This window comes from Salmo salar, chromosome ssa22, assembly GCF_905237065.1.
Source record: "Salmo salar chromosome ssa22, Ssal_v3.1, whole genome shotgun sequence".
In the NCBI taxonomy this organism is placed as follows: domain Eukaryota; kingdom Metazoa; phylum Chordata; class Actinopteri; order Salmoniformes; family Salmonidae; genus Salmo; species Salmo salar.
The window spans coordinates 42,850,007-42,877,500 of record NC_059463.1 but is presented as its reverse complement, the minus strand read 5'-3'; the positions used below and the strand labels follow the sequence as shown (position 1 = coordinate 42,877,500).

At 42.9% G+C, this 27,494-nt stretch overlaps 2 protein-coding genes across 8 annotated transcripts in view; both read right to left on the bottom strand.

Annotated features, from left to right (window-relative positions):
• Positions 1-7,090, bottom strand: part of LOC106583442 (uncharacterized) — a 23,541-nt gene extending 16,451 nt beyond the window's left edge. For all 6 annotated transcript variants that reach the window (XM_014167607.2, XM_014167608.2, XM_045705773.1 and 3 more), the window contains exons 1-2: positions 6,881-7,090; positions 5,884-6,279 (exon numbers count right to left, since the gene is read on the bottom strand). In XM_014167607.2, coding sequence (XP_014023082.1) covers positions 5,884-5,994 — 111 coding nt within the window. In that variant the 5' untranslated portion in view covers positions 5,995-6,279; positions 6,881-7,090. The remainder of the gene's footprint in view (positions 1-5,883; positions 6,280-6,880) is intronic.
• A 964-nt stretch (positions 7,091-8,054) lies between these two features.
• LOC106583443 (inter-alpha-trypsin inhibitor heavy chain H3) overlaps positions 8,055-27,494 on the bottom strand; it is a 40,689-nt gene continuing 21,249 nt past the window's right edge. Inside the window, exons 13-21 of one of the 2 annotated variants that reach the window (XM_014167610.2) lie at positions 20,486-20,712; positions 17,399-17,599; positions 17,262-17,306; positions 16,889-16,945; positions 16,355-16,462; positions 16,039-16,213; positions 15,085-15,233; positions 8,573-8,654; positions 8,055-8,360 (exon numbers count right to left, since the gene is read on the bottom strand). In XM_014167610.2, coding sequence (XP_014023085.1) covers positions 8,246-8,360; positions 8,573-8,654; positions 15,085-15,233; positions 16,039-16,213; positions 16,355-16,462; positions 16,889-16,945; positions 17,262-17,306; positions 17,399-17,599; positions 20,486-20,712 — 1,159 coding nt within the window. In that variant the 3' untranslated portion in view covers positions 8,055-8,245. The remainder of the gene's footprint in view (positions 8,361-8,572; positions 8,655-15,084; positions 15,234-16,038; positions 16,214-16,354; positions 16,463-16,888; positions 16,946-17,261; positions 17,307-17,398; positions 17,600-20,485; positions 20,713-27,494) is intronic. The other variant, XM_014167611.2, reaches the window with a different exon arrangement.

Genomic DNA, 27,494 nt, shown 5'->3' with positions numbered 1-27,494 from the left:
GTAGTGACTGGGTTTATTGATAATTTAAGTGTAATTAATAACTTCACCATGCAATAATCCAGGTAGAATCAGGAATTTCTTAAGGCAGCTGTCTAGGCCCCTTACTTTTTTCAATCTTTACTAATGTCATGGCACCGGCTGTCTATGTATGTGGATGAGTCAACACTATACACATCAGCTACTAGAGTGAGTGTGTCACGTCCTGACCAGTAGAGGGTGTAGTTGGGTCAGGACGTGGCAGAAGGGAGTGTGTGTGTTTTATTGTTTCATTGATTTTGGCCGTGTGACTTCCAATCAGGCACAGCTGTAGAGGGTTGTGGTTGATTGGGAGTCACACATAAGTTGCCTACGTTTCCTTTGTGTTTCGTGGGTAATTGTGCTTGTCATTGTGGTTGCACCTGACAGGACTGTGTTGGCTGTCAGTTTTGTTGTTTTTGTAAATTGCATAGTGTTCGTGTAATTAAATATGACGAACCCTAACTCCGCCGCATTTTGGTCCACTTCTTCCTCAGACAGCCGTTACAGAGTGAATTAATTGCAACACTTAACAAAGAGCTGAATAGGTGGCAAGGTATAAGTTAGTCCTACATATTTCAAAAACTAAAAGCATTGTATTTGGTACAAGTCAATCACTAAACCCTAAACCTCAACTAAATATTGCAATGAATAATTTGGAAATTGAGCAAGTTGAGGTGACTAAACTGCTTGGAGTAACCCTGGATTGTAAACTGTCATGATTCAAACATGTGAATACAACAGTAGCTAAAATGGGGAAAAGTCTGTCCATAATAAAGTACTTCTCTGCCTTCTTAACAACATTATCAGCAAGGCAGGTCCTACAGGCCCTTGTTTTGTCGCACCTGGACTACTGTTCAGTCGTGTGGTCAGGTGCCACCAAGAGGGACCTCAGAAAATGACAACTGGCTCAGAACAGGGCAGCATGGCTGGCCCTTAAATGTACACGGAGAGCTAACATTAATAATATGCATGTAAAAGTCATTAAACAATCATGTTAAACACTATTATTGCACACATAGTGAATCCATGCAACTTATTATGTGACTTTTTACTCCTGAACATATTTAGGCTTGCCATAAGACATTTTTTTATTAATTTGTAGACATTTTAAAAACCTAATTCCACTTTGACATTATGGGGTATTTTTTGTATGCCAGTACCCCCAAAAAATAGAAATGTAATCAATTTAAAATTTAGGCTGTAAAACAACAAAATGTGGAAAAAATGAAGTGGTGTGAATACTTTCTGAAGGCACTGTACAAGGTCACTACAGAACTACCAGTAAGTACTGAACTATATTTATACATACACGATGACTACTGACTCACACACTGAGCCATACGAAATTTAGAGGAAGAATATGACAGACAGATCTCCCACAAGGCCAAAAATGGGGACCCGAACCCTCCAAGATCCCCCACAGTTCCCCAAGAGCTGCCCCTCAACCAGCCATGACCCCTCCCACAGTCCCCCCCCCAAATAAAATACAAATAATTCCATTCCCCACCCCCAAGAATCCCCCCAATGCACCAACAACCAAGAAAATGAACTAAAGAGAAAAAAGAAAAAGACAAAGGAAAACAGAAAACAACAATTCAAAAAACAAAGGACATCGAGAACAACTAAAAACATAACAGCAAGGCCAACTGTATATGTTTGAGTGCATGTCTGACACTATTTACATGTGTGTGTGTGTACGTGTGTATGTGCAGGCTACCTGAGGGCAATACCAAAATAAATGGTCTATTGATTCTGTATCCTCACAACAAAATCTGCAGAGCTTCGATGGTTTTATGCCCCAAACATTCAACATTTTGTTGGTGGTTTGAGTTCTATATAATAATTTTAGCTGAAAAGCATGAAGTCTTGAATCTTGCATCGTTTTATATATCAACTCATACACCCTGTACCATGGAATCCCTTACATCAAAAATCTCTTCCCAACTACACTGCTCAAAAAAATAAAGGGAACACTTAAACAACACAATGTAACTCCAAGTCAATCACACTTCTGTGAAATCCAACTGTCCACTTAGGAAGCAACACTGATTGACAATAAATTTCACATGCTGTTGTGCAAATGGAATAGACAACAGGTGGAAATTATAGGCAATTAGCAAGACACCCCCAATAAAGGAGTGGTTCTGCAGGTGGTAACCACAGACCACTTCTCAGTTCCTATGCTTCCTGGCTGATGTTTTGGTCACTTTTGAATGCTGGCGGTTCTTTCACTCTAGTGGTAGCATGAGACGGAGTCTACAACCCACACAAGTGGCTCAGGTAGTGCAGCTCATCCAGGATGGCACATCAATGCGAGCTGTGGCAAGAAGGTTTGCTGTGTCTGTCAGCGTAGTGTCCAGAGCATGGAGGCGCTACCAGGAGACAGGCCAGTACATCAGGAGACGTGGAGGAGGCCGTAGGAGGGCAACAACCCAGCAGCAGGACCGCTACCTCCGCCTTTGTGCAAGGAGGAGCAGGAGAAGCACTGCCAGAGCCCTGCAAAATGACCTCCAGCAAGCCACAAATGTGCATGTGTCTGCTCAAACGGTCAGAAACAGACTCCATGAGGGTGGTATGAGGGCCCGACGTCCACAGGTGGGGGTCGTGCTTACAGCCCAACACCGTGAAGGACGTTTGGCATTTGCCAGAGAACACCAAGATTGGCAAATTCACCACTGGCGCCCTGTGCTCTTCACAGATGAAAGCAGGTTCACACTGAACACGTGACAGACGTGACAGTCTGGAGACGCCGTGGAGAACGTTCTGCTGCCTGCAACATCCTCCAGCATGACCGGTTTGGCGGTGGGTCAGTCATGGTGTGGGGTGGCATTTCTTTGGGGGGCCGCACAGCCCTCCATGTGCTCGCCAGAGGTAGCCTGACTGCCATTAGGTACCGAGATGAGATCCTCAGACCCCTTGTGAGACCATATGCTGGTGCAGTTGGCCCTGGGTTCCTCCTAATGCAAGACAATGCTAGACCTCATGTGGCTGGAGTGTGTCAGCAGTTCCTGCAAGAGGAAGGCATTGATGCTATGGACTGGCCCGCCCGTTCCCCAGACCTGAATCCAATTGAGCACATCTGGGACATCATGTCTCGCTCCATCCACCAACGCCACGTTGCACCACAGACTGTCCAGGAGTTGGCGGATGCTTTAGTCCAGGTCTTGGAGGAGATCCTTCAGGAGACCATCCGCCACCTCATCAGGAGCATGCCCAGGCGTTGTAGGGAGGTCATACAGGCACGTGGAGGCCACACACACTACTGAGCCTCATTTTGACTTGTTTTAAGGACATTACATCAAAGTTGGATCAGCCTGTAGTGTGGTTTTCCACTTTAATTTTGAGTGTGACTCCAAATCCAGACCTCCATGGGTTGATAAATTGGATTTCCATTGATTATTTTTGTGTGATTTTGTTGTCAGCACATTCAACTATGTAAAGAAAAAAGTATTTATTAAGATTATTTCTTTCATTCAGATCTAGGATGTGTTGTTTAAGTGTTCCTTTTATTTTTTTGAGCAGTATATTTTGCAATCTGTATGGCACAGTTGTCAACATCTTGGTCCTCAAATTAAAATGGTATACTTTCCTATATATGCTATTTTTATTCCTCCACAAGTTTTGATCCTTTATATTGGGCAGACTGACCAGTTCCCTACCTCCTTCCACTGCCACCTGCCTCCTCCATTTTTGGGGTAATGCTGTAATCAATTGGTTGTACTCTTGGATTGAGCAGACCTTCCCATACAATTCTGAACTCCATGAAAGACATAACTCTACCATTACAATTTACAATATAATTTAAGAACAAAATACCCCTTTAAAACATCTTTCCCATCAATACAGGTATTTTGTCAATCAGCATATTTGAGTTCAGCCATAATATTTGTTCTGTCTTTTCAGGGGGATGAAATTGAAATTGTAGCCAGCTTTGCAATGCTTGTTTGAAAAAGTGAGATACTTTTTTCAAAGTATCATTTTCAATGAATCGAAAATGAGACATGGCAATCTGCACAAAGGATGAGCTTTTCTTAGTAATCTGCTGGAGAACCATTTAGGGTTCAAGTAAAACTTTTGAATAAGTGAAGCTTTTAGAGAGAGGTTTAGTGCTTTTATATTTAATAATCTCAACCCACCCAATTCATATTCATTATATAGATAGGCACGATTTATTTTGTCTGGTTTAGTGTTCCAGATAAAGCAAAATCTTTTTTGCTCATATGATTTGAAAGACGTATCATCAGGAGTAGGCAGCGCCATAAGTAAGTGAATAAACTGAAATATGACTAAGGAGTTAATCAGGGCAATTTTTCCATAAATCGACAGATATTTACCTCTCCATGATTTCTATTGAAATTCATTGAGGAGAGCTCATTTATATATTTTGTGATATGAATACCAACTATATCTACTTCACCGTCAGCCCATTTTATAGGTAAACTGCAGGGTAATGTAAAAGTTGTATTTTTTAAAGATCCAATACGTAATATTGTACACTTATCATAACTAGGTTTTAGTCCAGAGAGTCCAGAAAAGTTATCTAGATCTTCAATGAGACATTGCAGGGAAATAGCTTGCGGACTTAATATAAAACTTGAGTCATCGGCATACATGGACAACTTTGTTTTTAAGCCTTGGATTTCTAATCCTCTAATGTTGTGATTGGATCTGATTTTAATAGCTAGCATTTCGATGGCCATAACGAATAGATATTGTGACAGCGGACACCCTTGTTTAACTCCTCTTGACAATTGAAAACTCTCTGAGAAGTAGCCACTATTTACTATTTTATACCTATGGTTGCTATACATTACTTTTACACATTTTATAAGAGAATCACCGAAATGTTTAAAATTCAGGCATTTATAAATAAAATCCAGTCTTTCTTTATCAAAGGCCTTTTCAAAATCCGCTATAAATACCAGGCCTGGCTTCTTAGATGTTTCATGATGTTCTATTATTTCTAGTAGTTGTCGTATATTATCTCCAATGTATCATCCATGTAAAAAAACCTGTCTGATCAGGATGAACAATACCTGATTAAATCTTTTAAATTCTGAGTGCCCTGCATTTTGCTAGTATTTTTGCATCACAACATTGAAGTGTAAGGGGCCTCCAGTTTTTTAGATATAAAGATCCAGTCTATTTGCCATCTGGGTCTTGTTTTAATAATAGAGAAATCAGACCTTCCTACTGAGTACCTGACATACTACCATTTGTAAAGGAGAAGTTAAAACAAGCTAACAATGACACTAACAACTAAACAAAAGGGTTAGGGTTAGTGGTTAGAGCATTAGGTCAATAACCGAAAGATCGAATCCCAGAGCTGACAAGGTAAAAATCTGTCAATAATCTGTCAATAATGTAGTATATCAAAAAAGGCTTGATATACCTCTATTGGAATGCCATCAAGCCCTGGGGATTTTCCAGACTGAAAGGATTTAATAGCCTCAAAAAGTTATTCCTCTGTAATTTGGCCTTTGCACTGATCGTTCTGTACATTTGTTAAGTATCAAAAATGTTTATTATTTAGAAAGAATTCAACGTTTCTTTCTTCTAAGGCACACTTTCTCTGTTCCGTTCCCATCTCTCTTTCCTCTCCCTCATTTCTGTGTCAGACTCCTTAACGCTCTCTCTCTCTCTCTCTCTCTCTCTCTCTCTCTCTCTCTCTCTCTCTCTCTCTCTCTCTCTCTCTCTCTCTCTCTCTCTCTCTCTCTCTCTCTCTCTCTCTCTCTCTCTCTCTCTCTCTCTCTCTCTCTCTCTCTCTCTCTCTCTCTCTCTCTCTCTCTCTCTCTCTCTCTCTCTCTCTCTCTCACACACACCTTGATTGTTGACCTCTCGTAATCATGATCATTAGTTTATTACCTTTGAGCAGGTGAAGTGTTCACTCTTATAGTCAAGCATCTCCAACTCCAAAGCGAAAATCTGGATCGGGAGAAGGATTGCAAGCGACCACCACAAAAACATTCCTTTCATAATTTACCTCAAATTTGACACATTCAGAGGTTTGTACCATTTGGATCCTCAAGCACTTTTTTCCTTTATCTGTGATTATCAACTGTTGTCAGATATGTCCACACACAACCCCATCAGCACGCCTCTGTGCTTCTGGCGACACATGGAAAACAAGTTGAGCAAGTCCTAAAACCAAGTTAGTTGAGCAAGTCCTATTTCCTGGCATTGGGCTTTGTTAGAAGTCCAGACTGATGCCAACTTCCTGATGTCAGACACCAGCCTGTGTTGAAGAATTGAGGGGATTACCTGAGGGAAACAGAGAGAATAAAGTGCTGCCTGTAAACTAAGATTAGATAGACATTTGTGACATGCCTTGCTCAATTTCAACTGGTACAGTAAAAATGAATGACAGCCTAGCCATGATAGAATGAGAGAATAGCTTAACCATGTCATTTAATATAATATACACTGAGTATACAAAATATTAGGAACACCTTCCCCAACTGATTATAGTGTGTGAATTGCCCATTTATATAATTGGCACAAAAAAAAAGGGTTGGATTGTTCAGCAACATGAGGTGCAACAGTAGTATACCCCATTCAAAGGAACCTCAATCTTTTGTCTTGCCCATTCACCCTCTGAATGGCACACATACATAATCCATGTCTCAATTGTCTCAAGGCTTAAAATGTTTCTTTAACATGACGTCTCCCCTTCATCTACACTGATTGTAGTGGATTTAACAAGTGACATCGATAAGGGATCATAGCTTTCACCTGGATTCACCTGGTCAGTCTATGTCATGAAAAGAGCAGGTTTTCTTAATGTTTGGTACACTCAGTGTCTATCACAGGTAGTATGTTATTCTAATCAGTGGTTACATGAGCATACATGTGTAATACTTACAGCATAGATATTTTATCTTCACATCCATCTGTCAGAGTATATTACATTCCTTGATTGAAAATGCTACAACTCTCCGCAGTAAGGGAATACAGTGATTATGTATCCAGTGAAATCCAACAGTTTCATTGTTAGTGTGCTCTGTCAATGCCAGGTAACTGGTATTTGGTAGGTTGAGTCATGTGGTGATTGTCTCTCAACCATGGCATGATCCCTCCCCTCTGTGTCCTTGTCCAGCCCCCCCTGTCCTTGTCCAGCCCCCCCTTCTCCCGACAGACACACACACACACACACACACACACACACACACAACCCAAAAAGCAGTGACATAAAACCCATGGTAATAGACAAGGCAATGCAGCAGTAATATCCAGCAGGAACCCTGCTTGTTGATTGTAGTAAAACTTTAACTGATGTACCCAGACGGATCAAAGTCTATATCCTTGGCTGTGTGTGTGTGTTATCAGTGAGGTATAAATCCAATGTAAAGCCTGTCAAGCATGTGTCTGTCTGTTAACATACTGTACGCTTAGTCATGTCAAGACCCACAGGAGAGTCTACACTTAGATTGTAGATGTAGTGAAAATATCAGTGATACTGTACGTAGTGGTTCAAGGCACAGTTTTCCTGTTCAGTTTGTTTCCTTCAGCAGGGTGTCCTGTAAAATTAATGAGTCACCTTACGTCAAGAGAACTATTACACAAATGCATTCCTGGATTGCTTAATAGCTTTTCCCTGGTGGGGATGATACACATGACTTCTAAGATCATACAGTACACAGCTGATAAAATGATGGTTAGGTGTTAATAGAGAATGTTTAATGTCCATGCTATGAACATGGTGACCCACCACCTCCCAGACCCAGTGCAAACAGCCATTGGCCTCACAGTGTAAACGGAAGTCAGAGAGTGAAAAATGAATGCAAATACAGGCACACAAAAGGCTTATGTGTGTGTGTTTGTGCGCGTGTGTGTGTGTGTGTGTGTATGCATGTGAGTGGGTGCGCGTGTGTGTGTGTGTGCATACAGTATGTGTGTGTGCGTGTGTGTGTGTGAGAGAGAGAGTGTGTATGTGTGTTCATGGTGCCAATTCTGTTTTGTTCTATTTTGATCCTTAGGTTGAGTTTAGTCACAAATACATTATTTATTGAAGAGTGTGGAATGCAACACAAAAGTTGTCACTGTTCAAAAAAGGAAACATTTATTCAGCAATGAATATGTAACAGGAGATTTTGGCTGTGTTATTATGTGAACTCATTGAACTCTACAAAGAAACCTCAGGCTTTATTGTTGCTCTTCTTAATTCTAGAATAGAATTACTGTATGTATAGTGTTGATTAGTTGGTGATGGGAGCAACTACATGGTCAGTTAAAGTTGTGCGACGGTGAAGTCAGCTAGCTCCCCCTGTAGGGCAGACTGAAGAGGCATCAACCAGCAAGCCACGGTGGGGGCAGAGCGAACGCTGAGATCCACAGCAGAGTCCCTACACACACACACTGTTCTTAGCATATACAGAACACCCCAGTTTCCCTAACTATTCTCACAGAACTATACAATTAAACATCATCAAAATATAAACTCTATACATACACTAAAGACACATTATTGCTGAAGATACACAGTAGTAACACACAACCTATGAACAGCCAAGATCACTATACATGCAATTAGTTTCTGATAGACAGTTGATCTTACCTGGAGACTTCTACTTCTTTGTCCTGAATCTTCAGTTTCATTGTTGTTCCTTGGACCTCCTCATAGGCAACAGGTGGACGGGCTGTAACACACAGTACAAATACTGTCACCATGAATCAAATGGACAGTATGAGCAGGTGGTCCTCTGTAGCTCTAATCAAATCAAATGTTACTGGTCACATACACATGGTTAGCAGATGATAATGTGAGTGTAGCGAAATAACTGTGCTTCTAGTTCCGACCATGCAGTAATATCTAACAAGTAATCTAACAATTTCACAACAACTTCCTTTTACACACATGTGTAAAGGAATGAATAAGAATATGTACATATAAATACACTGCTCAAAAAAATAAAGGGAACACTTAAACAACACAATGTAACTTCAAGTCAATCACACTTCTGTGAAATCAAACTGTCCACTTAAGGAAGCAACACTGATTGACAATAAATTTCACATGCGGTTGTGCAAATGGTATAGACAACAGGTGGAAATTATAGGCAATTAGCAAGACACCCCCAATAAAGGAGTGGTTCTGCAGGTGGGGACCACAGACCACTTCTCAGTTCCTATGCTTCCTGGCTGATGTTTTGGTCACTTTTGAATGCTGGCGGTGCTTTCACTCTAGTGGTAGCATGAGACGGAGTCTACAACCCACACAAGTGGCTCAGGTAGTGCAGCTCATCCAGGATGGCACATCAATGCGAGCTGTGGCAAGAAGGTTTGCTGTGTCTGTCAGCGTAGTGTCCAGAGCATGGAGGCGCTACCAGGAGACAGGCCAGTACATCAGGAGACGTGTAGGAGGGCAACAACCCAGCAGCAGGACCGCTACCTCCGCCTTTGTGCAAGGAGGAGCAGGAGGAGCACTGCCAGAGCCCTGCAAAATGACCTCCAGCAGGCCACAAATGTGCATGTGTCTGCTCAAACGGTCAGAAACAGACTCTATGAGGGTGGTATGAGGGCCCGACGTCCACAGGTGGGGGTTGTGCTTACAGCCCAACACCGTGCAGGACGTTTGGCATTTGCCAGAGAACACCAAGATTGGCAAATTCGCCACTGGCGCCCTGTGCTCTTCACAGATGAAAGCAGGTTCACACTGAGCACATGTGACAGACGTGACAGAGTCTGGATACGCCGTGGAGAACGTTCTGCTGCCTGCAACATCCTCCAGCATGACCGCTTTGGCGGTGGGTCAGTCATGGTGTGGGGTGGCATTTCTTTGGGAGGCCGCACAGCCCTCCATGTGCTCGCCAGAGGTAGCCTGACTGCCATTAGGTACCGAGATGAGATCCTCAGACCCCTTGTGAGACCATATGCTGGTGCGGTTGGCCCTGGGTTCCTCCTAATGCAAGACAATGCAAGACCTCATGTGGCTGGAGTGTGTCAGGAGTTCCTGCAAGAGGAAAGCATTGATGCTATGGACTGGCCCTCCCGTTCCCCAGACCTGAATCCAATTGAGCACATCTGGGACATCATGTCTCGCTCCATCCACCAACGCCACGTTGCACCACAGACTGTCCAGGAGTTGGCGGATGCTTTAGTCCAGGTCTGGGAGGAGATCCCTCAGGAGACCATCCGCCACCTCATCAGGAGCATGCCCAGGCATTGTAGGGAGGTCATACAGGCACGTGGAGGCCACACACACTACTGAGTGTCAGGGATTTCTTCGTCGTCAGACGATATAGCGAAATCATCGTCGGAAAAAGATGACCAATATGCAGCAGAGTTGATATAGTTCATTTTGAACATTTAATAGACTCAAAATTGAACATACAAAAATAACAAAATAAACTCACGATTTACAGACAGTCCTGTTAGGCTCACTCACGCTAAACAAGAAACAATCTCCCACAAATACACAGACAAACACACCCAACTAATATAGGACTTCCAATCAAAGGCAACACCACACAGCTGCCTTCAATTGGAAGTCCACCCCAATTAACTCAACATAGAAATAGATTACCTAGACTAAACATAGAATTACATAAACAAGGAACAGTGCCCAAAAACCCCGGAATACATAAATCAAATGCCCGTTTTAGAAAAACCACCACCCCGAACCACATAAACCAAATACCCTCTGCTACGTCCTGACCAAACTACAATAACAATTAATCCTTATACTGGCCAGGACGTGACACTGAGCCCCATTTTGACTTGTTTTAAGGACATTACATCAAAGTTGGATCAGCCTGTAGTGTGGTTTTCAACTTTAATTTTGAGTGTGACTCCAAATCCAGACCTCCATGGGTTGATAAATTGGATTTCCATTGATTATTTTTGTGTGATTTTGGTGTCAGCACATTCAACTATGTAAAGAAAAAAGTATTTATTAAGATTATTTAATTCATTCAGATCTAGGATGTGTTATTTTAGTGTTCCCTTTATTTTTTTGAGCAGTGTATATGGATGAGCGATGGCCGAACGGCATAGGCAAGATGCAGTAGATGGTATAGAGTACAGTATATACATATGAGATGAGTAATGTAGTGTATGTAAACATTATATAAAGTGGCATTGTTTAAAGTGACTAGTGATACCTTTATTACATCCAATTTTTTAATTATTAAAGTGGCTAGAGATTTGAGTCAGTATGTTGGCAGCAGCTACTCAATGTTAGTGATGGCTGTTTAACAGTCTGATGGCCTTTAGTTAGAAGCTGTTTTTCAGTCTCTCGGTCCCAGCTTTGATGCACCTGTACTGACCTCGCCTTCTGGATGATAGTGGGGTGAACAGGCAGTGGCTCGGGTGGTTGTTGTCCTTGATGATCTTTTTGGCCTTTCTGTAACATCGGGTGGTGTAGGTGTCTTGGAGGGCAGGTAGTTTGCCCCCGGTGATGCGGTGTGCAGACCTCACTACCCTCTGGAGAGCCTTACGGTTGTGGGCGGAGCAGTTGCCGTACCAGTCGGTGATACAGCCCGACAGGATGCTCTCAATTGTGCATCTGTAAAAGTTTGTGAGTGTTTTTGGTGACAAGCCGAATTTCTTCAGCCTCCTGAGGTTGAAGAGGCGCCGTTGCTGTTGCGCCTTCTTCACCATGCTGTCTGTGTGGGTGGACCATTTCAGTTTGTCCGTGATGTGTACGCAGAGGAACTTATAACTTTCCACCTTCTCCACTACTGTCAAGTTGATGTGGATACTGGGGTGCTCCCTCTGTTGTTTCCTGAAGTCCACGATCATCTCCTTTGTTTTGTTGACGTTGAGTGTCAGGTTATTTTCCACTCCGAGGGCCTTCACCCCCTCCCTGTAGGCTGTCTCGTCGTTGTTGGTAATCAAGCCTACCACTGTAGTGTCATATGCAAACTTGATGATTGAGTTGAAGGCGTGCATGGCCACGCAGTCATGGGTGAAAAGGGAGTACAGGAGAGGGCTGAGAACGCACTCTTGTGAGGACCCAGTGTTGAAGATCAGCGGGGTGGAGATGTTGCTCCTACCATCACCACCTAGGGGCGTCCCGTCAGAAAGTCCAGGACCCAGTTGCACAGGGCGGGGTCGAGACCCAGGGTCTCGAGCTTAATGATGAGTTTGGAGGGTACCATGGTGTTAAATGCTGAGCTGTAGTCAATGAACAGCATTCTTACATAGGCATTCCTCTTGTCCAGATGGGTTAGGGCAATGTGCAGTGTGATTGCGATTCCGTCGTCTGTGGACCTACTGGGGTGGTAAGCAAATTGGAGTGGGTCTAGGGTGTCAGGTAGGGTGGAGGTGATATGATCCTTGACTAGTCTCTCAAAGCACTTCATGATGACGGAAGTGAGTGCTGCGGGGCGATAGTAGTTTAGCTCAGTTAGCTTTCTTGGGAACAGGAACAATGGTGGCCCTCTTGTGGGAACAGCAGACTGGGATAGGGATTGATTTAATATGTCCGTAAACACACCAGCCAGCTGGTCTGCACATGCTCTGAGGACATGGCTACGGATGCCGTCTGGGCCCGCAGCCTTGCGAGGGTTAACACGTTTAAATGTTTTACTCACGTTGGCTGCGGTGAAGGAGAGCCCACAGGTTTTGGTAGCGGGCCGTATCGGTGGCACTGTATTGTCCTCAAAGCAAGCAAAGAAGTTGTTTAATTTGCCTGGGAGCAAGACATGGTGGTCCGCGACGGGGCTGGTTTTCTTTTTGTAGTCCGTGATTGACTGTAGACCCTGCCACATACCTCTCGTGCCTGAGCCGTTGAATTGCGACTCTACTTTGTCTCTATACTGATGCTTAGCTTGTTTGATTGCCTTGTGGAGGGAGTAGCTACACTGTTTGTGTTCGGTCATGTTTCCGGTCGCCTTGCCCTGATTAAACGCAGTGGTTCGCGCTTTAGTTTTTGCGCGAATGCTGCCATCAATCTATGGTTTCTGGTTGGGGAAGGTTTTAATGGTCGCCGTGGGTACAACATCACTGATGCACTTGCTAATAAACTCGCTCACCGAATCAGCGAAAACATCAATGTTGTTGTTCGACGCTAGCCGAAACATATCCCAGTCCACTTGATCGAAGCAATCTTGAAGCGTGGAATCAGATTGGTCAGACCAGTGTTGAACAGACCTGAACAAGGGCGTTTCCTGTTTTAGTTTCTGTCTATAGGCTGGGAGCAACAAAATGGAGTCGTGGTCAGATTTGCCGAAAGGAGGGCGAGGGATGTGTCATGACGTGGCCCTCTTTGGGTATAGCGAGTACCCTCCCCCTCTCTCTTACCACCTCTCTCTCCCACCTACCAAGGCTCTGTTATCTCAGGTCGTAAATTCCATGAGGAGACTCTCTTCCCCCCCGGCCATGCGGTATAGAGAGAGGGTTCACAGTAGAACAAAGGAACTTCTTCTACCTCACAGAACTTGAGAACTGAACAATATCCATGTTTTGAAGAATGTGTAAACGGTTGGTGGACAATCCAGCTACGACCGGTCCGTTTTGTATAATGTTTGTGACCTCATGAGAGACAATACAGCCACATTACCATAACTCTGTTTATACAAGAGTCTCCGTTATGAGATTTGCATCTAATTATTGTATAAAATGAATGAGTAAAGATGAAACTATTTCTGAAATTATGTAATGTGATTTTAAACTGTTTAATGAAAGAGAATCCAATTCCCTTTAAAATTGAACTAAGTCATTGGCCCGCCCCATTGGCCCGCCCCACAGACATTGATCTGGTGTCATGGGACAGCCCTTTTCTGCTGTTCCGAATATAAACCCCACCTCGAGAAGCCCACTCCAGACCATGCGTACCTCGATTACCGATAGGGCTAGAATAAGAGCAAATCTTCAATACTAATTACTAGTCTGCAGCTAGAATTTATGTCGACCTGGAATGCGAAGACCGACAACCGCCGAAACATCTATTCTATAAGAACATTTTTGAATGGGACTCTGAAGTATCCATTCTAACCACGAAAGACTCCAGGGACACAAAGAGAAGTTCAGATGAACTTTCCAACAGAAAGACGAACGATTCCAACAGAGATCATGACGACACACTGAGCGTAAATATATATATTGATTGCAATTATTCCCGAATGAGTGAGCGTTCATGTGCAAAGGTTTAGCATTTCAATTATTATAATTATCAACTGTGCAGTGTCTTTTGTCTTTCGCGCCCCTCTCAGTCCCTTTGTCTACCAAACCGTCATATCGGTTTAGCCCACTAGGGCACATCCCCTATCATTTCCTTGTAACCATATCTACTTTGTTTGTTGTTTATGCATTTCTGTGATTATTTAGTTAGTAAATAAATGATTAAGACAATTGATGTATGGATGATTCATAGTGAATGCTGGGTACGTGCAGATAACCAACAATTTACGACGTTTGGAATGAGACTAACGTGAGGTAAAGAATAGTTCATTAATTAGAAGACTAATTGATCGGATATTAAAATATCTGATAAGTTATATTCGGAAAATTATAACTTTGTAATCTGAAGATTTTCCTTGGTGCCCCGACTTCCTAGTTAATTACATTTACATGATTAGTTTAATCACGTAATAATAATTACAGAGAATTGATTTGATAAAATAACAGTCTTCACTTTAATGATGCCAAAGACACGACATAAGGCTTTGTATGCGTCGCGGAAGTTAGAGTAACAATGGTCCAGAACTTTGCCAGCCCATGTCGCGCATTCGATATGCTGATAACATTTAGGGAGCCTTGTTTTCAGATTAGCCTTGATAAAATCTATCCCCAGCTACAATAAACCAGGAGTGTAGCTCAGTTGGTAGAGATTGTGCTTGCAATGCCAGAATCGAGGGTTTGATTCCCGGGACCACCCATACGTAAAATGTATGCATGTAAGTCGCTTTGGACAAAAGTGATCGCTAAATAGCATATATTATACTGTGTCATTAACTGTATTTTCATCAATTTAGTGAGCATCCATGTTGGGAATTCTTTTGGGCACATTTCCTAGTTAGAGTACTTGTTTTTTTCAAAATCGTCTCTTAACAAAATGTAATCACTCACATAGAAACAAAGGGATATGAAGTGGAATGTAGTCCTAACTGATAATGTTTCACTCACCCGCGATCCCCATAATATTGTCTCCCGTTGGGCGCTGCCTCAGTGCGGGCCACAGGAACTTAATTCCATTCCTCTCATAGAGCATGATGATGATTCGTGTTGACCCTATGGTGATGTCCACCTCCTTGTCCCGTAGGATCAGAGACACACTGCAGGAAGTGACATATCAATTCAATTGACAAAAAATATATATATATTTTGACCAAATTTATAAATGGCAACTTAAGTAATATACACTGAGTGCACAAAACATTAACAACACCTGCTCTTTTCATTACATAGATTGACCAGGTGAACTCAAGTGAAAGCTATGATCCCTTATTGATGTTACTTGTTAATCAGTGTAGATGAAGGGGAGGAAACAGGTTAAAGAAGGATTTTTAAACCTTGAGAAAATTAAGACATGGATTGTGTATGTGTGCCATTCAGAGGGGGAATGGGCAAGACCAAGAATTAAGTGCCTTTGAACAGGGTATGGGAGTATGTGCCAGGCGCACCAGTTTGAGTGTGTGAAGAACTGCAACGCTGATGGGTTTTTCATGCTCAACAGTTTCCTGTATGTAGCATTGGGGTCAACATGGGCCAGCATCCTTGTGGAACGCTTTCGACACCTAGTAGAGTCCATTCCCCGACAAATTGTGGCTGTTCTGGAGGGGGGGTACTGTGCATTTCAACATTAGTAAGGTGTTCCTAATGTTTTATACACTTAGTGTACACTGTAGAGATCTTTACGTCTTCATACAATCCTTGTGTTCCCAACATTAAATACCTGTGGCCTAAACCAGACTGAACACTGCACTCACTATTGTCTCACTTCACTTCACTTGGTTTAACCAGGCTATAATTAAAACTGCACAATAAGCTAAAGCAGAAATCTAATCACAGAAACAAAACTATACTGTAGCACAAAATGACTTCTATCAGATAGTCTGTAGTTCATCTGTGATTCAGAACCTGTCTGTTTCGTGATTGATTTTCAGGCTCCAGGAGAAATATGTTGCATCCTCTCCATTGTTGAAGGTGATGACAGTGGTGTCTAACTCAATATGTTGATTGTTTTTGTAGTGGATCACAATCTTCTGGTAGCCTGCGCTGGCTGATTGTCCAAGCTGACCGTTCATAGACAACTCTGGGAAAAGATGGACACCATTCATTCATTCAAAGATGTTTGAGGAGTGAGGGGATAATGTGAACAGGTCAAGGAATGAATGAATTTACGAATTAATGAAGTAAGGCATTGAAGAACATTTGATTTCTAAGGTCAGGTCACCATTGTTGGGGTCCTTTAGGAGTCTGAGCGAGAGAGCCACAGGGATGTCATAGCACAGTGGCAGGGCCTGACCCTCAGCTGGCAACAGGAACCTCAGGGGAGTACTCACTGAGTGAGTGAGTGAGTGAGTGAGTGAGTGAGAGAGAGAGAGAGAGAGAGAGAGAGAGAGAGAGAGAGAGAGAGAGAGAGGACATTTGAAATGTCTTTATTCCTTTGGAACTTCTGCAAGTGTAATGTTTAGTATAAAATATATATATATATATTTCACTTTGGTTTATTATCCATTTGACTTGCTTCGCAATGTAAACATATATTTCACATGCCAATAAAGACCATTAAATTGAAAATGTAATTGAGAGAGAGAGAGAGAGAGAGAGAGAGAGAGAGAGAGAGAGAGAGAGAGAGAGAGAGAGAGAGAGAGAGAGAGAGAGACAGAGAGACAGAGAGACAGAGAGACAGAGATAACGATCATTCGTTTATGAAAAAACAGCAACATCTTAATCAAACAAAAAAGAAAGATATATATTGCTGTACCAGTTGTAGGTGTAGCTCTAGTTGTAGTTTCAGTTGAGTGAGTTGGTTGATGTTCCTCTATTTCAGTTGAAAATGTAACATGAGAGAACATTTACAAAGACAATCCTACACACAGTCAGAACATTACACAAAGAATCCTACACACAGACACACACACACACACACACACACACACACAGCCATTTCCAGACGGCTGGCCAGCCAGACACGCACTCGTGCGCACACATACACAAATGCACGCACACACACGCACACATACCGTACAGTCAATCAGTTGTTCAGTGAGGGCATTTAAACAGGCATGGCTCTACACACAGACAGTACAAACAGACAAAAAATATTCTATAATTATTTTGTAAAGTGGAACAATTACCGATTAAATAGGCAGAATATGAATCCCCCTCATCAAGCAGCAAGCCTATGACAAAAGACATCACACGTTGAGCACACCTAAACTGATATTCAACAAGTGGAGCTATGATGTAGGGGAAAGATACAGTAGTCACTTGCCTTTTCTTTGTCCCGCTCCAACTGCTCCCCCCCCTGCTCCTCCTACTCCACCTCCTCCTCCTGATCCACCTCCTCTGCCCGCTCCACCTACTCCCCCCCCTGCTCCTCCTACTCCACCTCCTCCTGATCTTCCTCCTCCACCTCCTCCTGATCTTCCTCCTCCACCTCCTACTCCTCTTCCTCCCATTGCCTGAGCTTGTCCTATAAAGCAGTTAAGAGGCAGGAGTAGTTGTAAAACTCCTCACAGAATTGTTTAAACTTGGTCTGAATTCAACCATTGCAGAGTGTGTTTTTTTGCACTACACTCTCAAAGCAGTTAGACTTGGCTTTTAGTTGATGTTATTTTGGTGGGGGTAGAATCAGCTAGGGAATGACAGAAGAAAAGTGCATTGGCTTAATAGTGTTTGGCCAATGCACTAATATAGCATCTCTCTACTGTTGTTGACATTTTTTTGATTGGAATGTTTTCTCTCTACACATTTTGACTCCTTTTTGTTATGTTAGTAAGTGTACAGTATTGTGACAATTCTTTTGTTGAAAAATCACACTAAAATTTTTTCGATTTGATTTGAATCATTGCATCTACCTGTACTAATCTAAACCTGATCACACTGATCTTGATGGTATTTATAGTGGTTTCAGTGTTTGTATACACTGAGTGTACAGACATGCAACTCAATATTAGGAAGGCGTTCTTAATGTTTTGTCCACTCTGGAAATAAAACATAAGATATTCACGTTTTTGACTGCACTGGGCCTTTAACGCTGCGTTCCGCAATAGGCGAATCAGCGCCACTGGCCGCCCAGGCTATTTGTAATAGTTTTGTTACTACATACAATGGTGTCCTTGTCGAGTCTTTGTTGTTGTAATATCACAAACGGACTTGGCAGTTTCACCACTATGGATTCCAGCTTTAAGATGAATGTCGACGCTGTTAAATTACTGTCAAGATCTGTGAGTTTGAATTATAGACTTCCAGGATCTTGCATGCGACACGTCTCATTACAATGCATCCATTTGCCTGTGCGGTGGATGGAAGCTAACCCAGAGCAGTGTTATGCTACAACGGTTTGAGCTACAAACTATTATGACCGAATTCTCTCACGAACACGCACGTCGTCTGTTGTGTACAATGACGCTCACAAACTGTACAGGACCCAAGGACGCCGAAGTCCTAACTATCAACAAAATAACTCTGCGGTAAAATGAATTGGAGCTGGTAGGGTTTTTTCCACATAGACTATCATAAACAATTATAGATTTCTTTCCCAGGACTTTACTATATCTCTCAGATGCATTTCAGACGCTTCAAAACATACTTCCTTTTGATTAATTATTTTGTCATGTATGTACAGTATGCGTGTGTATGGATTAATAGCAAAAAAAAAATGTTTTTAAATAAGCAACTTTCTCAAAGTTCCCTGGTTTTCCGGAAATCCTTAAGTGAATATCCCAGTGAAGATTGAAGATTAAAATTAGGGGTAGGGTATTTGTTTAACCACCATAATATGGCACTGGCTGTGCAGGGGGCCCTGGTAAACAGAAAACATACCCTATATATACAAAAGTATGTGGACAGCCCTTCAAATGAGTGGATTCAGCTATTTCAGTCAGTAGAATGGCCTTACTGATGAGCTCAGTGACATTCAACGTGGCACCGTCATAGGATCTCTCTTTTCCAACAAGTCAGATCGTCAAATTTCTGCCCTGCTAGAGCTTCCCCGGTCAACTGTAAGTGCTGTTATTGTGAAGTGGAAACGTCTACGAGTAACAACGTCTCAGCCGCAAAGTGGTACAAGCTCACAGAACGGGACCACCGAGTGGTGAAGCACGTAGTGTGTAAAAATTGTCTGTCCCCAGTTGCAACACTCACTACCGAATTCCAAACTGCCCCTGGAAGCAACATCAGCACAAAAACTGTTAGTCGGAAGCTTCATGAAATGGGTTTCCAGGCCGAGCAGTCACACACAAGCTTAAGATCACCATGCGCAACGCCAAGCGTCGGTTGAACCAGCTCGCCGCCATTGGAATATGGAGTCGTGGAAACGTGTTCTCTGGAGTGATGAATCATGCTTCACCATCTGGCAGTTCGACTGGATGAATCTGGGTTTGGCTGATGGCAGGAGAATGCTTCCTGCCCCAATGCGTAGTACCAACTGTGAAGTTTGGTGGAGGAGGAATAATGGTCTGGGGCTGTTTTCATGGTTCGGGCTAGGCCCCTTAGTTCCAGTGAAGGGAAATCTTAATGCTACAGCATACAATGATATTCTAGACAATTCTGTGCTTCCAACTTTGTGGCAACAGCTTGAGGAAGGCTCTTTCCTGTTTCAGCACGATAATGCCCCTGTGCACAATGCGAGGTCCATGCTGAAAAGGTTTGTCGAGGTCAGTGTGGAAGAACTTGATTGGCCTGCATAGAGCCCTGATCGCAAACCCATCGAATGCCTTTGGGATAAACTGGAATCACTTCCCGACCTCACTTATGCTCTTGTGGCTGAATGGAAGCAAGTCCCTGCAGCAATGTTCCAACATCTAGTGGAAAGCCATCCCAGAAGAGTGGAGGCTGTTATAGCAGCAAAAAGGGGGACCAACTCCATATTAATGCCCATGATTTTGGAATGAGATGTTCGACGAGAAGGTGTCCACATACTTTTGGTCATGTAGAATATTTAAAGTCAATATACAGGTTATAATGTTACATTTATAGATTGACAGTATTTGCTCTTATATTTACTCCATTGACTAACACCATACAGTAATTGTCATTCACTGTTGTAGACAGTATGTGTGTGTATACGTGCACATGTAACCGATGTGAAATGGCTAGTTAGTTAGCGGTGGTGCGTGCTAATAGCGTTTCAATCGGTTACGTCACTCGCTCTGAGACTTGAAGTAGGGTTTCCTCTTGTGTTGCAAGGGCCGTGGCTTTTGTGGCGCGATGGGTAACGATGCTTCGTGGGTGTCAGTTGTTGATGTGTGCAAGGGTCCCTGGTTCGAGCCCGGGTTGGGGCGAAGAGAGGGACACACATAAGCATATGTGTATACCTATGGTGTGTGCATGCATTGATGATGGTAGTTTTGCTCACTGGGGTATCCGGCTTGGCCACTCATGAACTGGAAACTCGACCCAGAGAAGCCTTGCCTGGATCCTGAGGGCTTCCCTCCCTCCTTGGGCTTGTGGGCCACCTGTGAGGTTTCTCCCTGGGGCTTGGTGACCACCATGGAGGTGAGAGGAGTCACAAAACCGTACTTCAGACAAAGGTCCAGGGCCTCTTTCTTCACCTTCTCCTTCGCCTTCCCGCTTGACTGCACCCTGAAACACACACACACACACACAGGTATGATTTAAGTACAATAATAATTTTATTTGCATAAAACATTTACAAAATAGTAAAATGTTTTTTTTTACCTGGTTTTGCAAAACCTTTAATGGGATAATCCACTCGAGAATTTAACTTCTGTAATTTCGGCGGATACAGTTTGAATGACACAATTATATGTGTACAACATGTAAAGACCTGCATCACAATACTGAGAGCTTTTCCATTTCTAAAAGGACATACAGTATTTCTTTAAAATTTTTAGCATTTGTTAATGTTTTTTCAGAGCCTCCATACTGCAAGGATAAGAAAGTGTATCGCTGGTTGGGGGTAAAATCGGAAAACAAAGTGTCTAGACCCTTCTATAACATGCTGTTTATATTTAAAAAAAAATAGAGATTTGGGTTAAATTCTCCTTTTAAGTGGTCCATCTGTGAAATCACGAAATTGTGTTGTGCCACATCATCACAATAAGATTCTCGTCAATGGAGTTATGGAATAAAAAACTATAACATTTCATAACACTTTTTACCTACAATCCTGATCGCCATATCAGCCAATATATCGTACGGGCATAATTGTCTAGAAGACCTCCATCTGTCGATATTGCATGAGCAAGTATATCTTTTGTGCTCAAACTAAACAGTGGACCAAATTATTCAACCATCAACACAGCACAATTTTCTCCTCTCCCCCATAGAACTAGGAATTAAAATACTAGAATGGACATGAATCTTCTTATGATGGGATAAAGGTCAGGGAAATGGTCAACCACGGATTGCCAGTGCTGTGATAAAATATTGTTTAAAATAATTCCACATCCCGCCTGCAGTTTGGTCCATTCAACACGGCTTCAACTATTGTGACAACCACCCACCTAAACAAGACCAAGCAGCGGAAAAAGGAGAGGAACGCTGAGTACATGGACTATGGTGAGAAATGGACCTGGGAGGAGATCTTGGAGGGAAAAGGCTCCTACACTTGGGAGGAGATCCAGGCTGGAAAGGATCGCCTTCCATGGGGACAGGTGGAAAGAGAGAGGGAGGAACGGCGAAAGGCTGGTGAGGACCGGGAACGCTACTGGGGTACACGACTGGCGAGGAAGCCGGAGAGGCACCCCCAATATTTTTTTTGGGGGGGGCACACGGGTAGTTTGGCTAGGCCAAGGAAGAGCCATAAGCCAGCTACCTGTGATTATGTGGAGGAGCGTATGGAGTGGAGGGCGTCGTGTTTTGCTGAGGTGCGCACTCTCACACCCATACGCACGCACAGTCCGGTGCGCGCCATTCCAGCCCCTCGCAGATGCCGTGCTAGAGTGGGCATCCAGCCTGGTAGGAGGATGCCTGCGCATCTGGTCGCCGGTACGCCTCCTAGGACCAGGCTACCCTACTCCCGCTCTATGCACGGCAATCATCAGGCCCCTGCACAGCCCAGTTCGCCCTGTACCAGCACCCCGCTCGTGCAGGGCTGCTAGTTCCATCCAGCCAGGACGGGTTGTGCAGGCGGTGCGGTCAAGGCCACCTGTGCGCCTCCATGGCCCAGTCTTTCCGGTTCCCGCCTCTCGTGCTATCCCGGAAGTGAGTCCCTCAGTATGGCACGACCAGTACCAGCAACCCGGACCAAGCTTCCCATGAGTCGGCCTAGTCCTATTCAGCCTGTTCCCGCTCCTCGCACTAGCCCTAGGGTGCGTGTCTTCAGCCTGGTACCACCTCTACCAGCCCCACGCACCAGGCTTCCAGTGCGTCGGCCCAGCCTCAAGAGCCCGGCACCAATGTGCAGTCCAGAGTATCCGGCACCAGTGTGCAGTCCAGAGTATCCGGCACCAGTGTGCAGTCCAGAGTATCCGGCACCAGTGTGCAGTCCAGGGTATCCGGCACCAGTGTGCAGTCCAGAGTATCCGGCAACAGTGTCTAGTCCGGGACCGAGGGAGCCTGCCTGCGACCCGGAACCAGAGGGAGCCTGCCTGCGACCCGGAACCAGAGGAAGCCTGCCTGCGACCCGGAACCAGAGGGAGCCTGCCTGCGACCCGGAACCAGAGGGAGCCTGCCTGCGACCCGGAACTGTATGTGACTGTGTTGTAAATGAGTCTGCCTACAGCGTGGAAATGAGGGAACCTGCCCACGAGCCACAACAAATTGAGTCTGTCTACGACCCGGACCCCAATGAGTATGCCTACAACCTGGAGGGCAGGAGGCCGGAACCAGAGCCACCTCCAGGATAGGTGGGTTGGGGAGGGAGGGTGTAGCACAGTGCCGTCGTTGACGGCAGCCACCCTCCCTCCCTCCCCTCCCTTTTTTTTTTAGGGGGTATTTTTTGTTGTGGTATTGGGAATTTTTGTGTTTTCTTTTAAGGTGCATTCTGGGGTCTGCACCTTTAGGGGGGGTACTGTCACGTCCTGACCAGCAGAGGGACTAGTGGTGTAGTATTTTGGTCAGGACGTGGCAGAAGAAGTCTGTATGTGTTGTCTAGTATGTCTGTTTCTGTGTTAGTCTTGTGACTCCTGATCAGGAACAGCTGGGGATCGTTGTTCCTGATTGGGAGTCATATATTTGGGAGTATGTTTGTCACTTGGGTTTGTGGGTGGTTGTGCTAACACTACTAGTCTTTTTTGTTTGTAGTAAGCCTGTTAGCCTGTCGTGAGTTCCGTGTTTGCTTTCCTGTGTATACTTTGCTTTAATTTATTATTCTTTACATTAAAAGATGAGTATCCACATTCCGCCTGCAGTTTGGTCCATTCAACACGGCTTCGACATTTATGACAATACCCTTTAACTTTTCACATTTTCTTGTGTCACAGCCTGAATTCAAAATTGATTACATATTTTTCTCTCACCCATTTACACACAATATCCCATTGTGACAAAGTGAAAACATTTATTGAAAATGAAATACAGAAATGTCTCATTTACATAAGTATTCACACTCCTGAGTCAATACTTTGTAGAAGCACCTCTGGCAGCCATTACAGCTGTGAGTCTTTCTTGGTAAGTGTCAAAGAGGTTTCCACAGCTGGATTGTGCAATTTTGCCCATTCTTTTCAAAATTATTCAAGCTCTGTCAAATTGGTTGTTGATCATTGCTAGACAATTATTTTCAGGTCTTGCCATAGATTTAAGTAGATTTAAGTCAACTTTAACTCGGCCACTCAGGAATATTCAATGTCGTCTTGGTAAACAACTCCAGTGTATATTTGGCCTTGTGTTTTAGGTTATTGTTCTGCTGAAAGGTGAATTCATCTCCAAGCGTCTGGTGGGAAGCAGACTGAACCAGGTTTTCCTCTAGGATTTTGCCTGTGCTTAGTTCTATTCCATTTCTTTTTAAATCCTGAAAAACTCCCCAGCATAACCATAACATGATGCAGCCACCACTATGCTTGAAAATATATATTTTTGTTGTTGTTTGTTTGTTGTGGATTTGCCCCAAACATAACACTTTTGTATTCAGGTCAAAAAGTGAATTGCTTTGCCACATTTTTTTGCAGTATTACCTCAGTGCCTTGTTGCAGGATGCATGTTTTTGAATATTTTTTATTCTGTACAAGCTTCCTTCTTTCACTCTGTCAATTAGGTTATGGACAGATCTAAATTTACTGGGGGGGCTCAAGGCTGTAATTGCTGCCAAAGATGCTTCAACAAACTGAGTAAATGGTCTGAAAACGTATGGAAATGTGATATTTCCGTTTTTCATTTGTAGTATTTTTGCTTTGTCATTATGGGGTATTGTATCTAGATTGAGGGGGGAAACTATTTAATCAATTTTAGAATAAGGCTGTAACGTAACAAAATGTGGAAAAAGTCAAGGGGTCTGAATACTTTCCAAATTCACCCCACCAATTTCTGAATGTCATTAAAATGTTTGGTGATGTCTCTTTGCATTAATCAGTTGGCCAATGCACAGTTTGTATTGATTTATTGATTTATTTTATTTGTCACAACAACAAAAAATACTTACCGTATATACAAAGATTTTTTAAAAGTGACCAGATTGCACAATAAAGCCGGGGACTTATTTCCATGGTGGTCCCTATATTTTACATAAATACTTATATAGATACAGACACAACCTCCAGATGAGTATGAGGAGAGAGTTTAAGTACAATTCTTAAAAGCTTGTCTGGCTGGTAGCTTATTCTTTAGATGTTAGGGGCTGCTGTTGAACCATAATGCACAGGCATAACCAAAGTGACGCTGGACTAGCTCACTAGCTAGGTTTCCATCCAATTGTCTACAGATTTTCATGTGAATATTCTAAAATCTTCATAAAAACAATATGCCATTTTAGTTTCATTTAGGAAATGTTGGTGCTGGACAACAAGGAAGATTTAAATTTTCCGGACATCCATATGCATTCAGATCTAACCTGGCGCAGCCAGCGGATGTCAACAAACAAGGGTTATTGGCGAAATGAGCCACATTTACGTGTCCTTAAAAACAGCCTATACCGAATTACAAAAACACTATTCCTGGTCTTTCAATGTGAAGCACATGGGAAACTTGATAGGTTATTATTTTATTGTTTTTTAGACTACTTTCCAAAAACAATAACTAAATCACCAAATTTCACTGGGTGAAAGATCTGGAGAGGTCTACAAGCCACAGTGTCTCGCACCCACTGTGAAATTTGGTGGAGGATCAGTGATGATCTGGGGGTGCTTCAGCAAGGCTGGAATCAGGTAGATTTGTCTTTGTGAAAGACGCATGAATCAAGCCATGTACAAGGTTGTCCTGGAAGAAAACTTGCTTCCTTCTGCTCTGTCAATGTTCCCCAACTCTGAGTTTTTTTCCCCCAGCAGGACAATGCTCCATGCCACACAGCCAGGTCAATCAAGGTGTGGATGGAGGACCACCAGATCAAGACCCTGTCATGGCCAGCCCAATCTCCTGACCTGAACCCCATTGAAAACCTCTGGAATGTGATCAAGAGGAAGATAGATGGTCAGATGGTCACAAGCCATCAAACAAAGCCGAGCTGCTTGAATTTTTGCGCCAGGAGTGGCATAAAGTCACCCAACATCAATGTGAAAGACTGGTGGAGGGCATGCCAAGACGCATGAAAGCTGGGATTGAAAATCAGGGTTATTCCACGAAATATTGATTTCTGAACTCTAAGTTAAAACATTAGTATTGTGTTGATTAAAAATAAATATGAACTTATTTTCTTTGCATTATTCAAGGTCTGACATCTTTTTTGTAATTTTGACCAGTTGTAACTTTCTGCAAATAAATGCTCTAAATTACAATATTTTTATTTGGAATTTGGGAGCAATGTTGTCAGTCGTTTAAAGAATAAAACAAAATATTCATTTTACCCAAACACATACCTTTAAATAGTAAAACCAGAGAAACGGATCATTTTACAGTGGTTTCTTCATTTTTTCCAGAGCTGTATATGTGGCATGTTATTACACCGATGTGCATTTCTTTATGTCAGATGGCTACTACGTCTGCTATACAGATATAGACGTACAGAAGGAGGGTAATTTGTTAATGTTCGATCAGAATATTTTGTATAAAGATAATAATTATATTGTTAGATTATAGGAGTAACTGGTAGGCCTGAAACATTCTTCCTCACCTCAAGTTCAACTGTCAGAGTCAGTTGGAGCGCCGGGGCGCACTGCCTTCATATCATAGGCCTGCAGTAGCTACAGCTTAATAATAGCCACACCATACCAAACCTCCACAAACGTTTCTAAACTTTATTAGGGTAATATCAAAATTACGTCAAGCCATTGTTTGAAGGGAAAATACGAGCAGAAAAGCTGGGGGGAAAACGCACTACCCTCCCCTGTGCCCAATAAAGAAAAAACACACAACCCTCCCCAAAGCAACAAAACCTCCCTGGTCTATGTGGTTGAATCTGTGTTTGAAATTCACTGCTCGACTGAGGGACCTTAAAAATAATTGTATGTGTGGGTACAGAGATGAGGTTGACATTCAAAAATCAGTCCTTGCAAATTATTGTGACTTGTTAAGCACATTTTTACTTCTGAACTTATTTAGGCTTGCCATAACCAAGGGGTTGAATACTTATTGACTCAAGACATTCCAGCTTTTTATTTATATTCATTTGTAAACATAAGGAAAAACATAATTCCACTTTGACATTATGGGGTATTGTGTGTAGGCCATTGAAAAAAATCTACATTTTATAAATTAAATTCAGGCTGTAACGCAAGAAAATGTGGAAAAAGTTATAGAGTGTGAATACTGTATATTTTAGAGGCTATTAATACAGAACATTTGTATAAAACCTATATAAACTATTTGTAATTACATAATTATATTACACAATTTCTGATATCACATCCCTTACTTGTATTTTCCTGCATAAGTAAAAGTAGAATTATGCCTCTACTGCCATTCATTCCAATTAGACTGGTTTGGATTTCTTCCTAACCAATATGGCTTCCATTTTCACCACATTGTGGAACTTTGAGGGTTTATGACATAGCCTTTCTAGTAATTTAATAGGATCTGTATGCTCCTGGGTGGAGGAGAGGTTGGGGATTGTTGAGTTGGTAAAATTAACTCGTAGTGGACTTGTAAATTGTTTGTGTGTCCTCCGCCCAGAGGGAGAGGGCGCTCAGGATTACAAGATTAGGGACAAGAATTGTGACATGCTTTTGCTCTCCAGAGCAGGGTGCCGTTGAATAGAGTGATAACGATTTGTGACATTAGGTGTTGAGGGGGATCAGTTGAAATGGAGGATTCCCAGTGTCTGTTTGGTGAGAAGTAGATCCGGTGGAGAGCGTGGGGAAACATAGAAGACATTA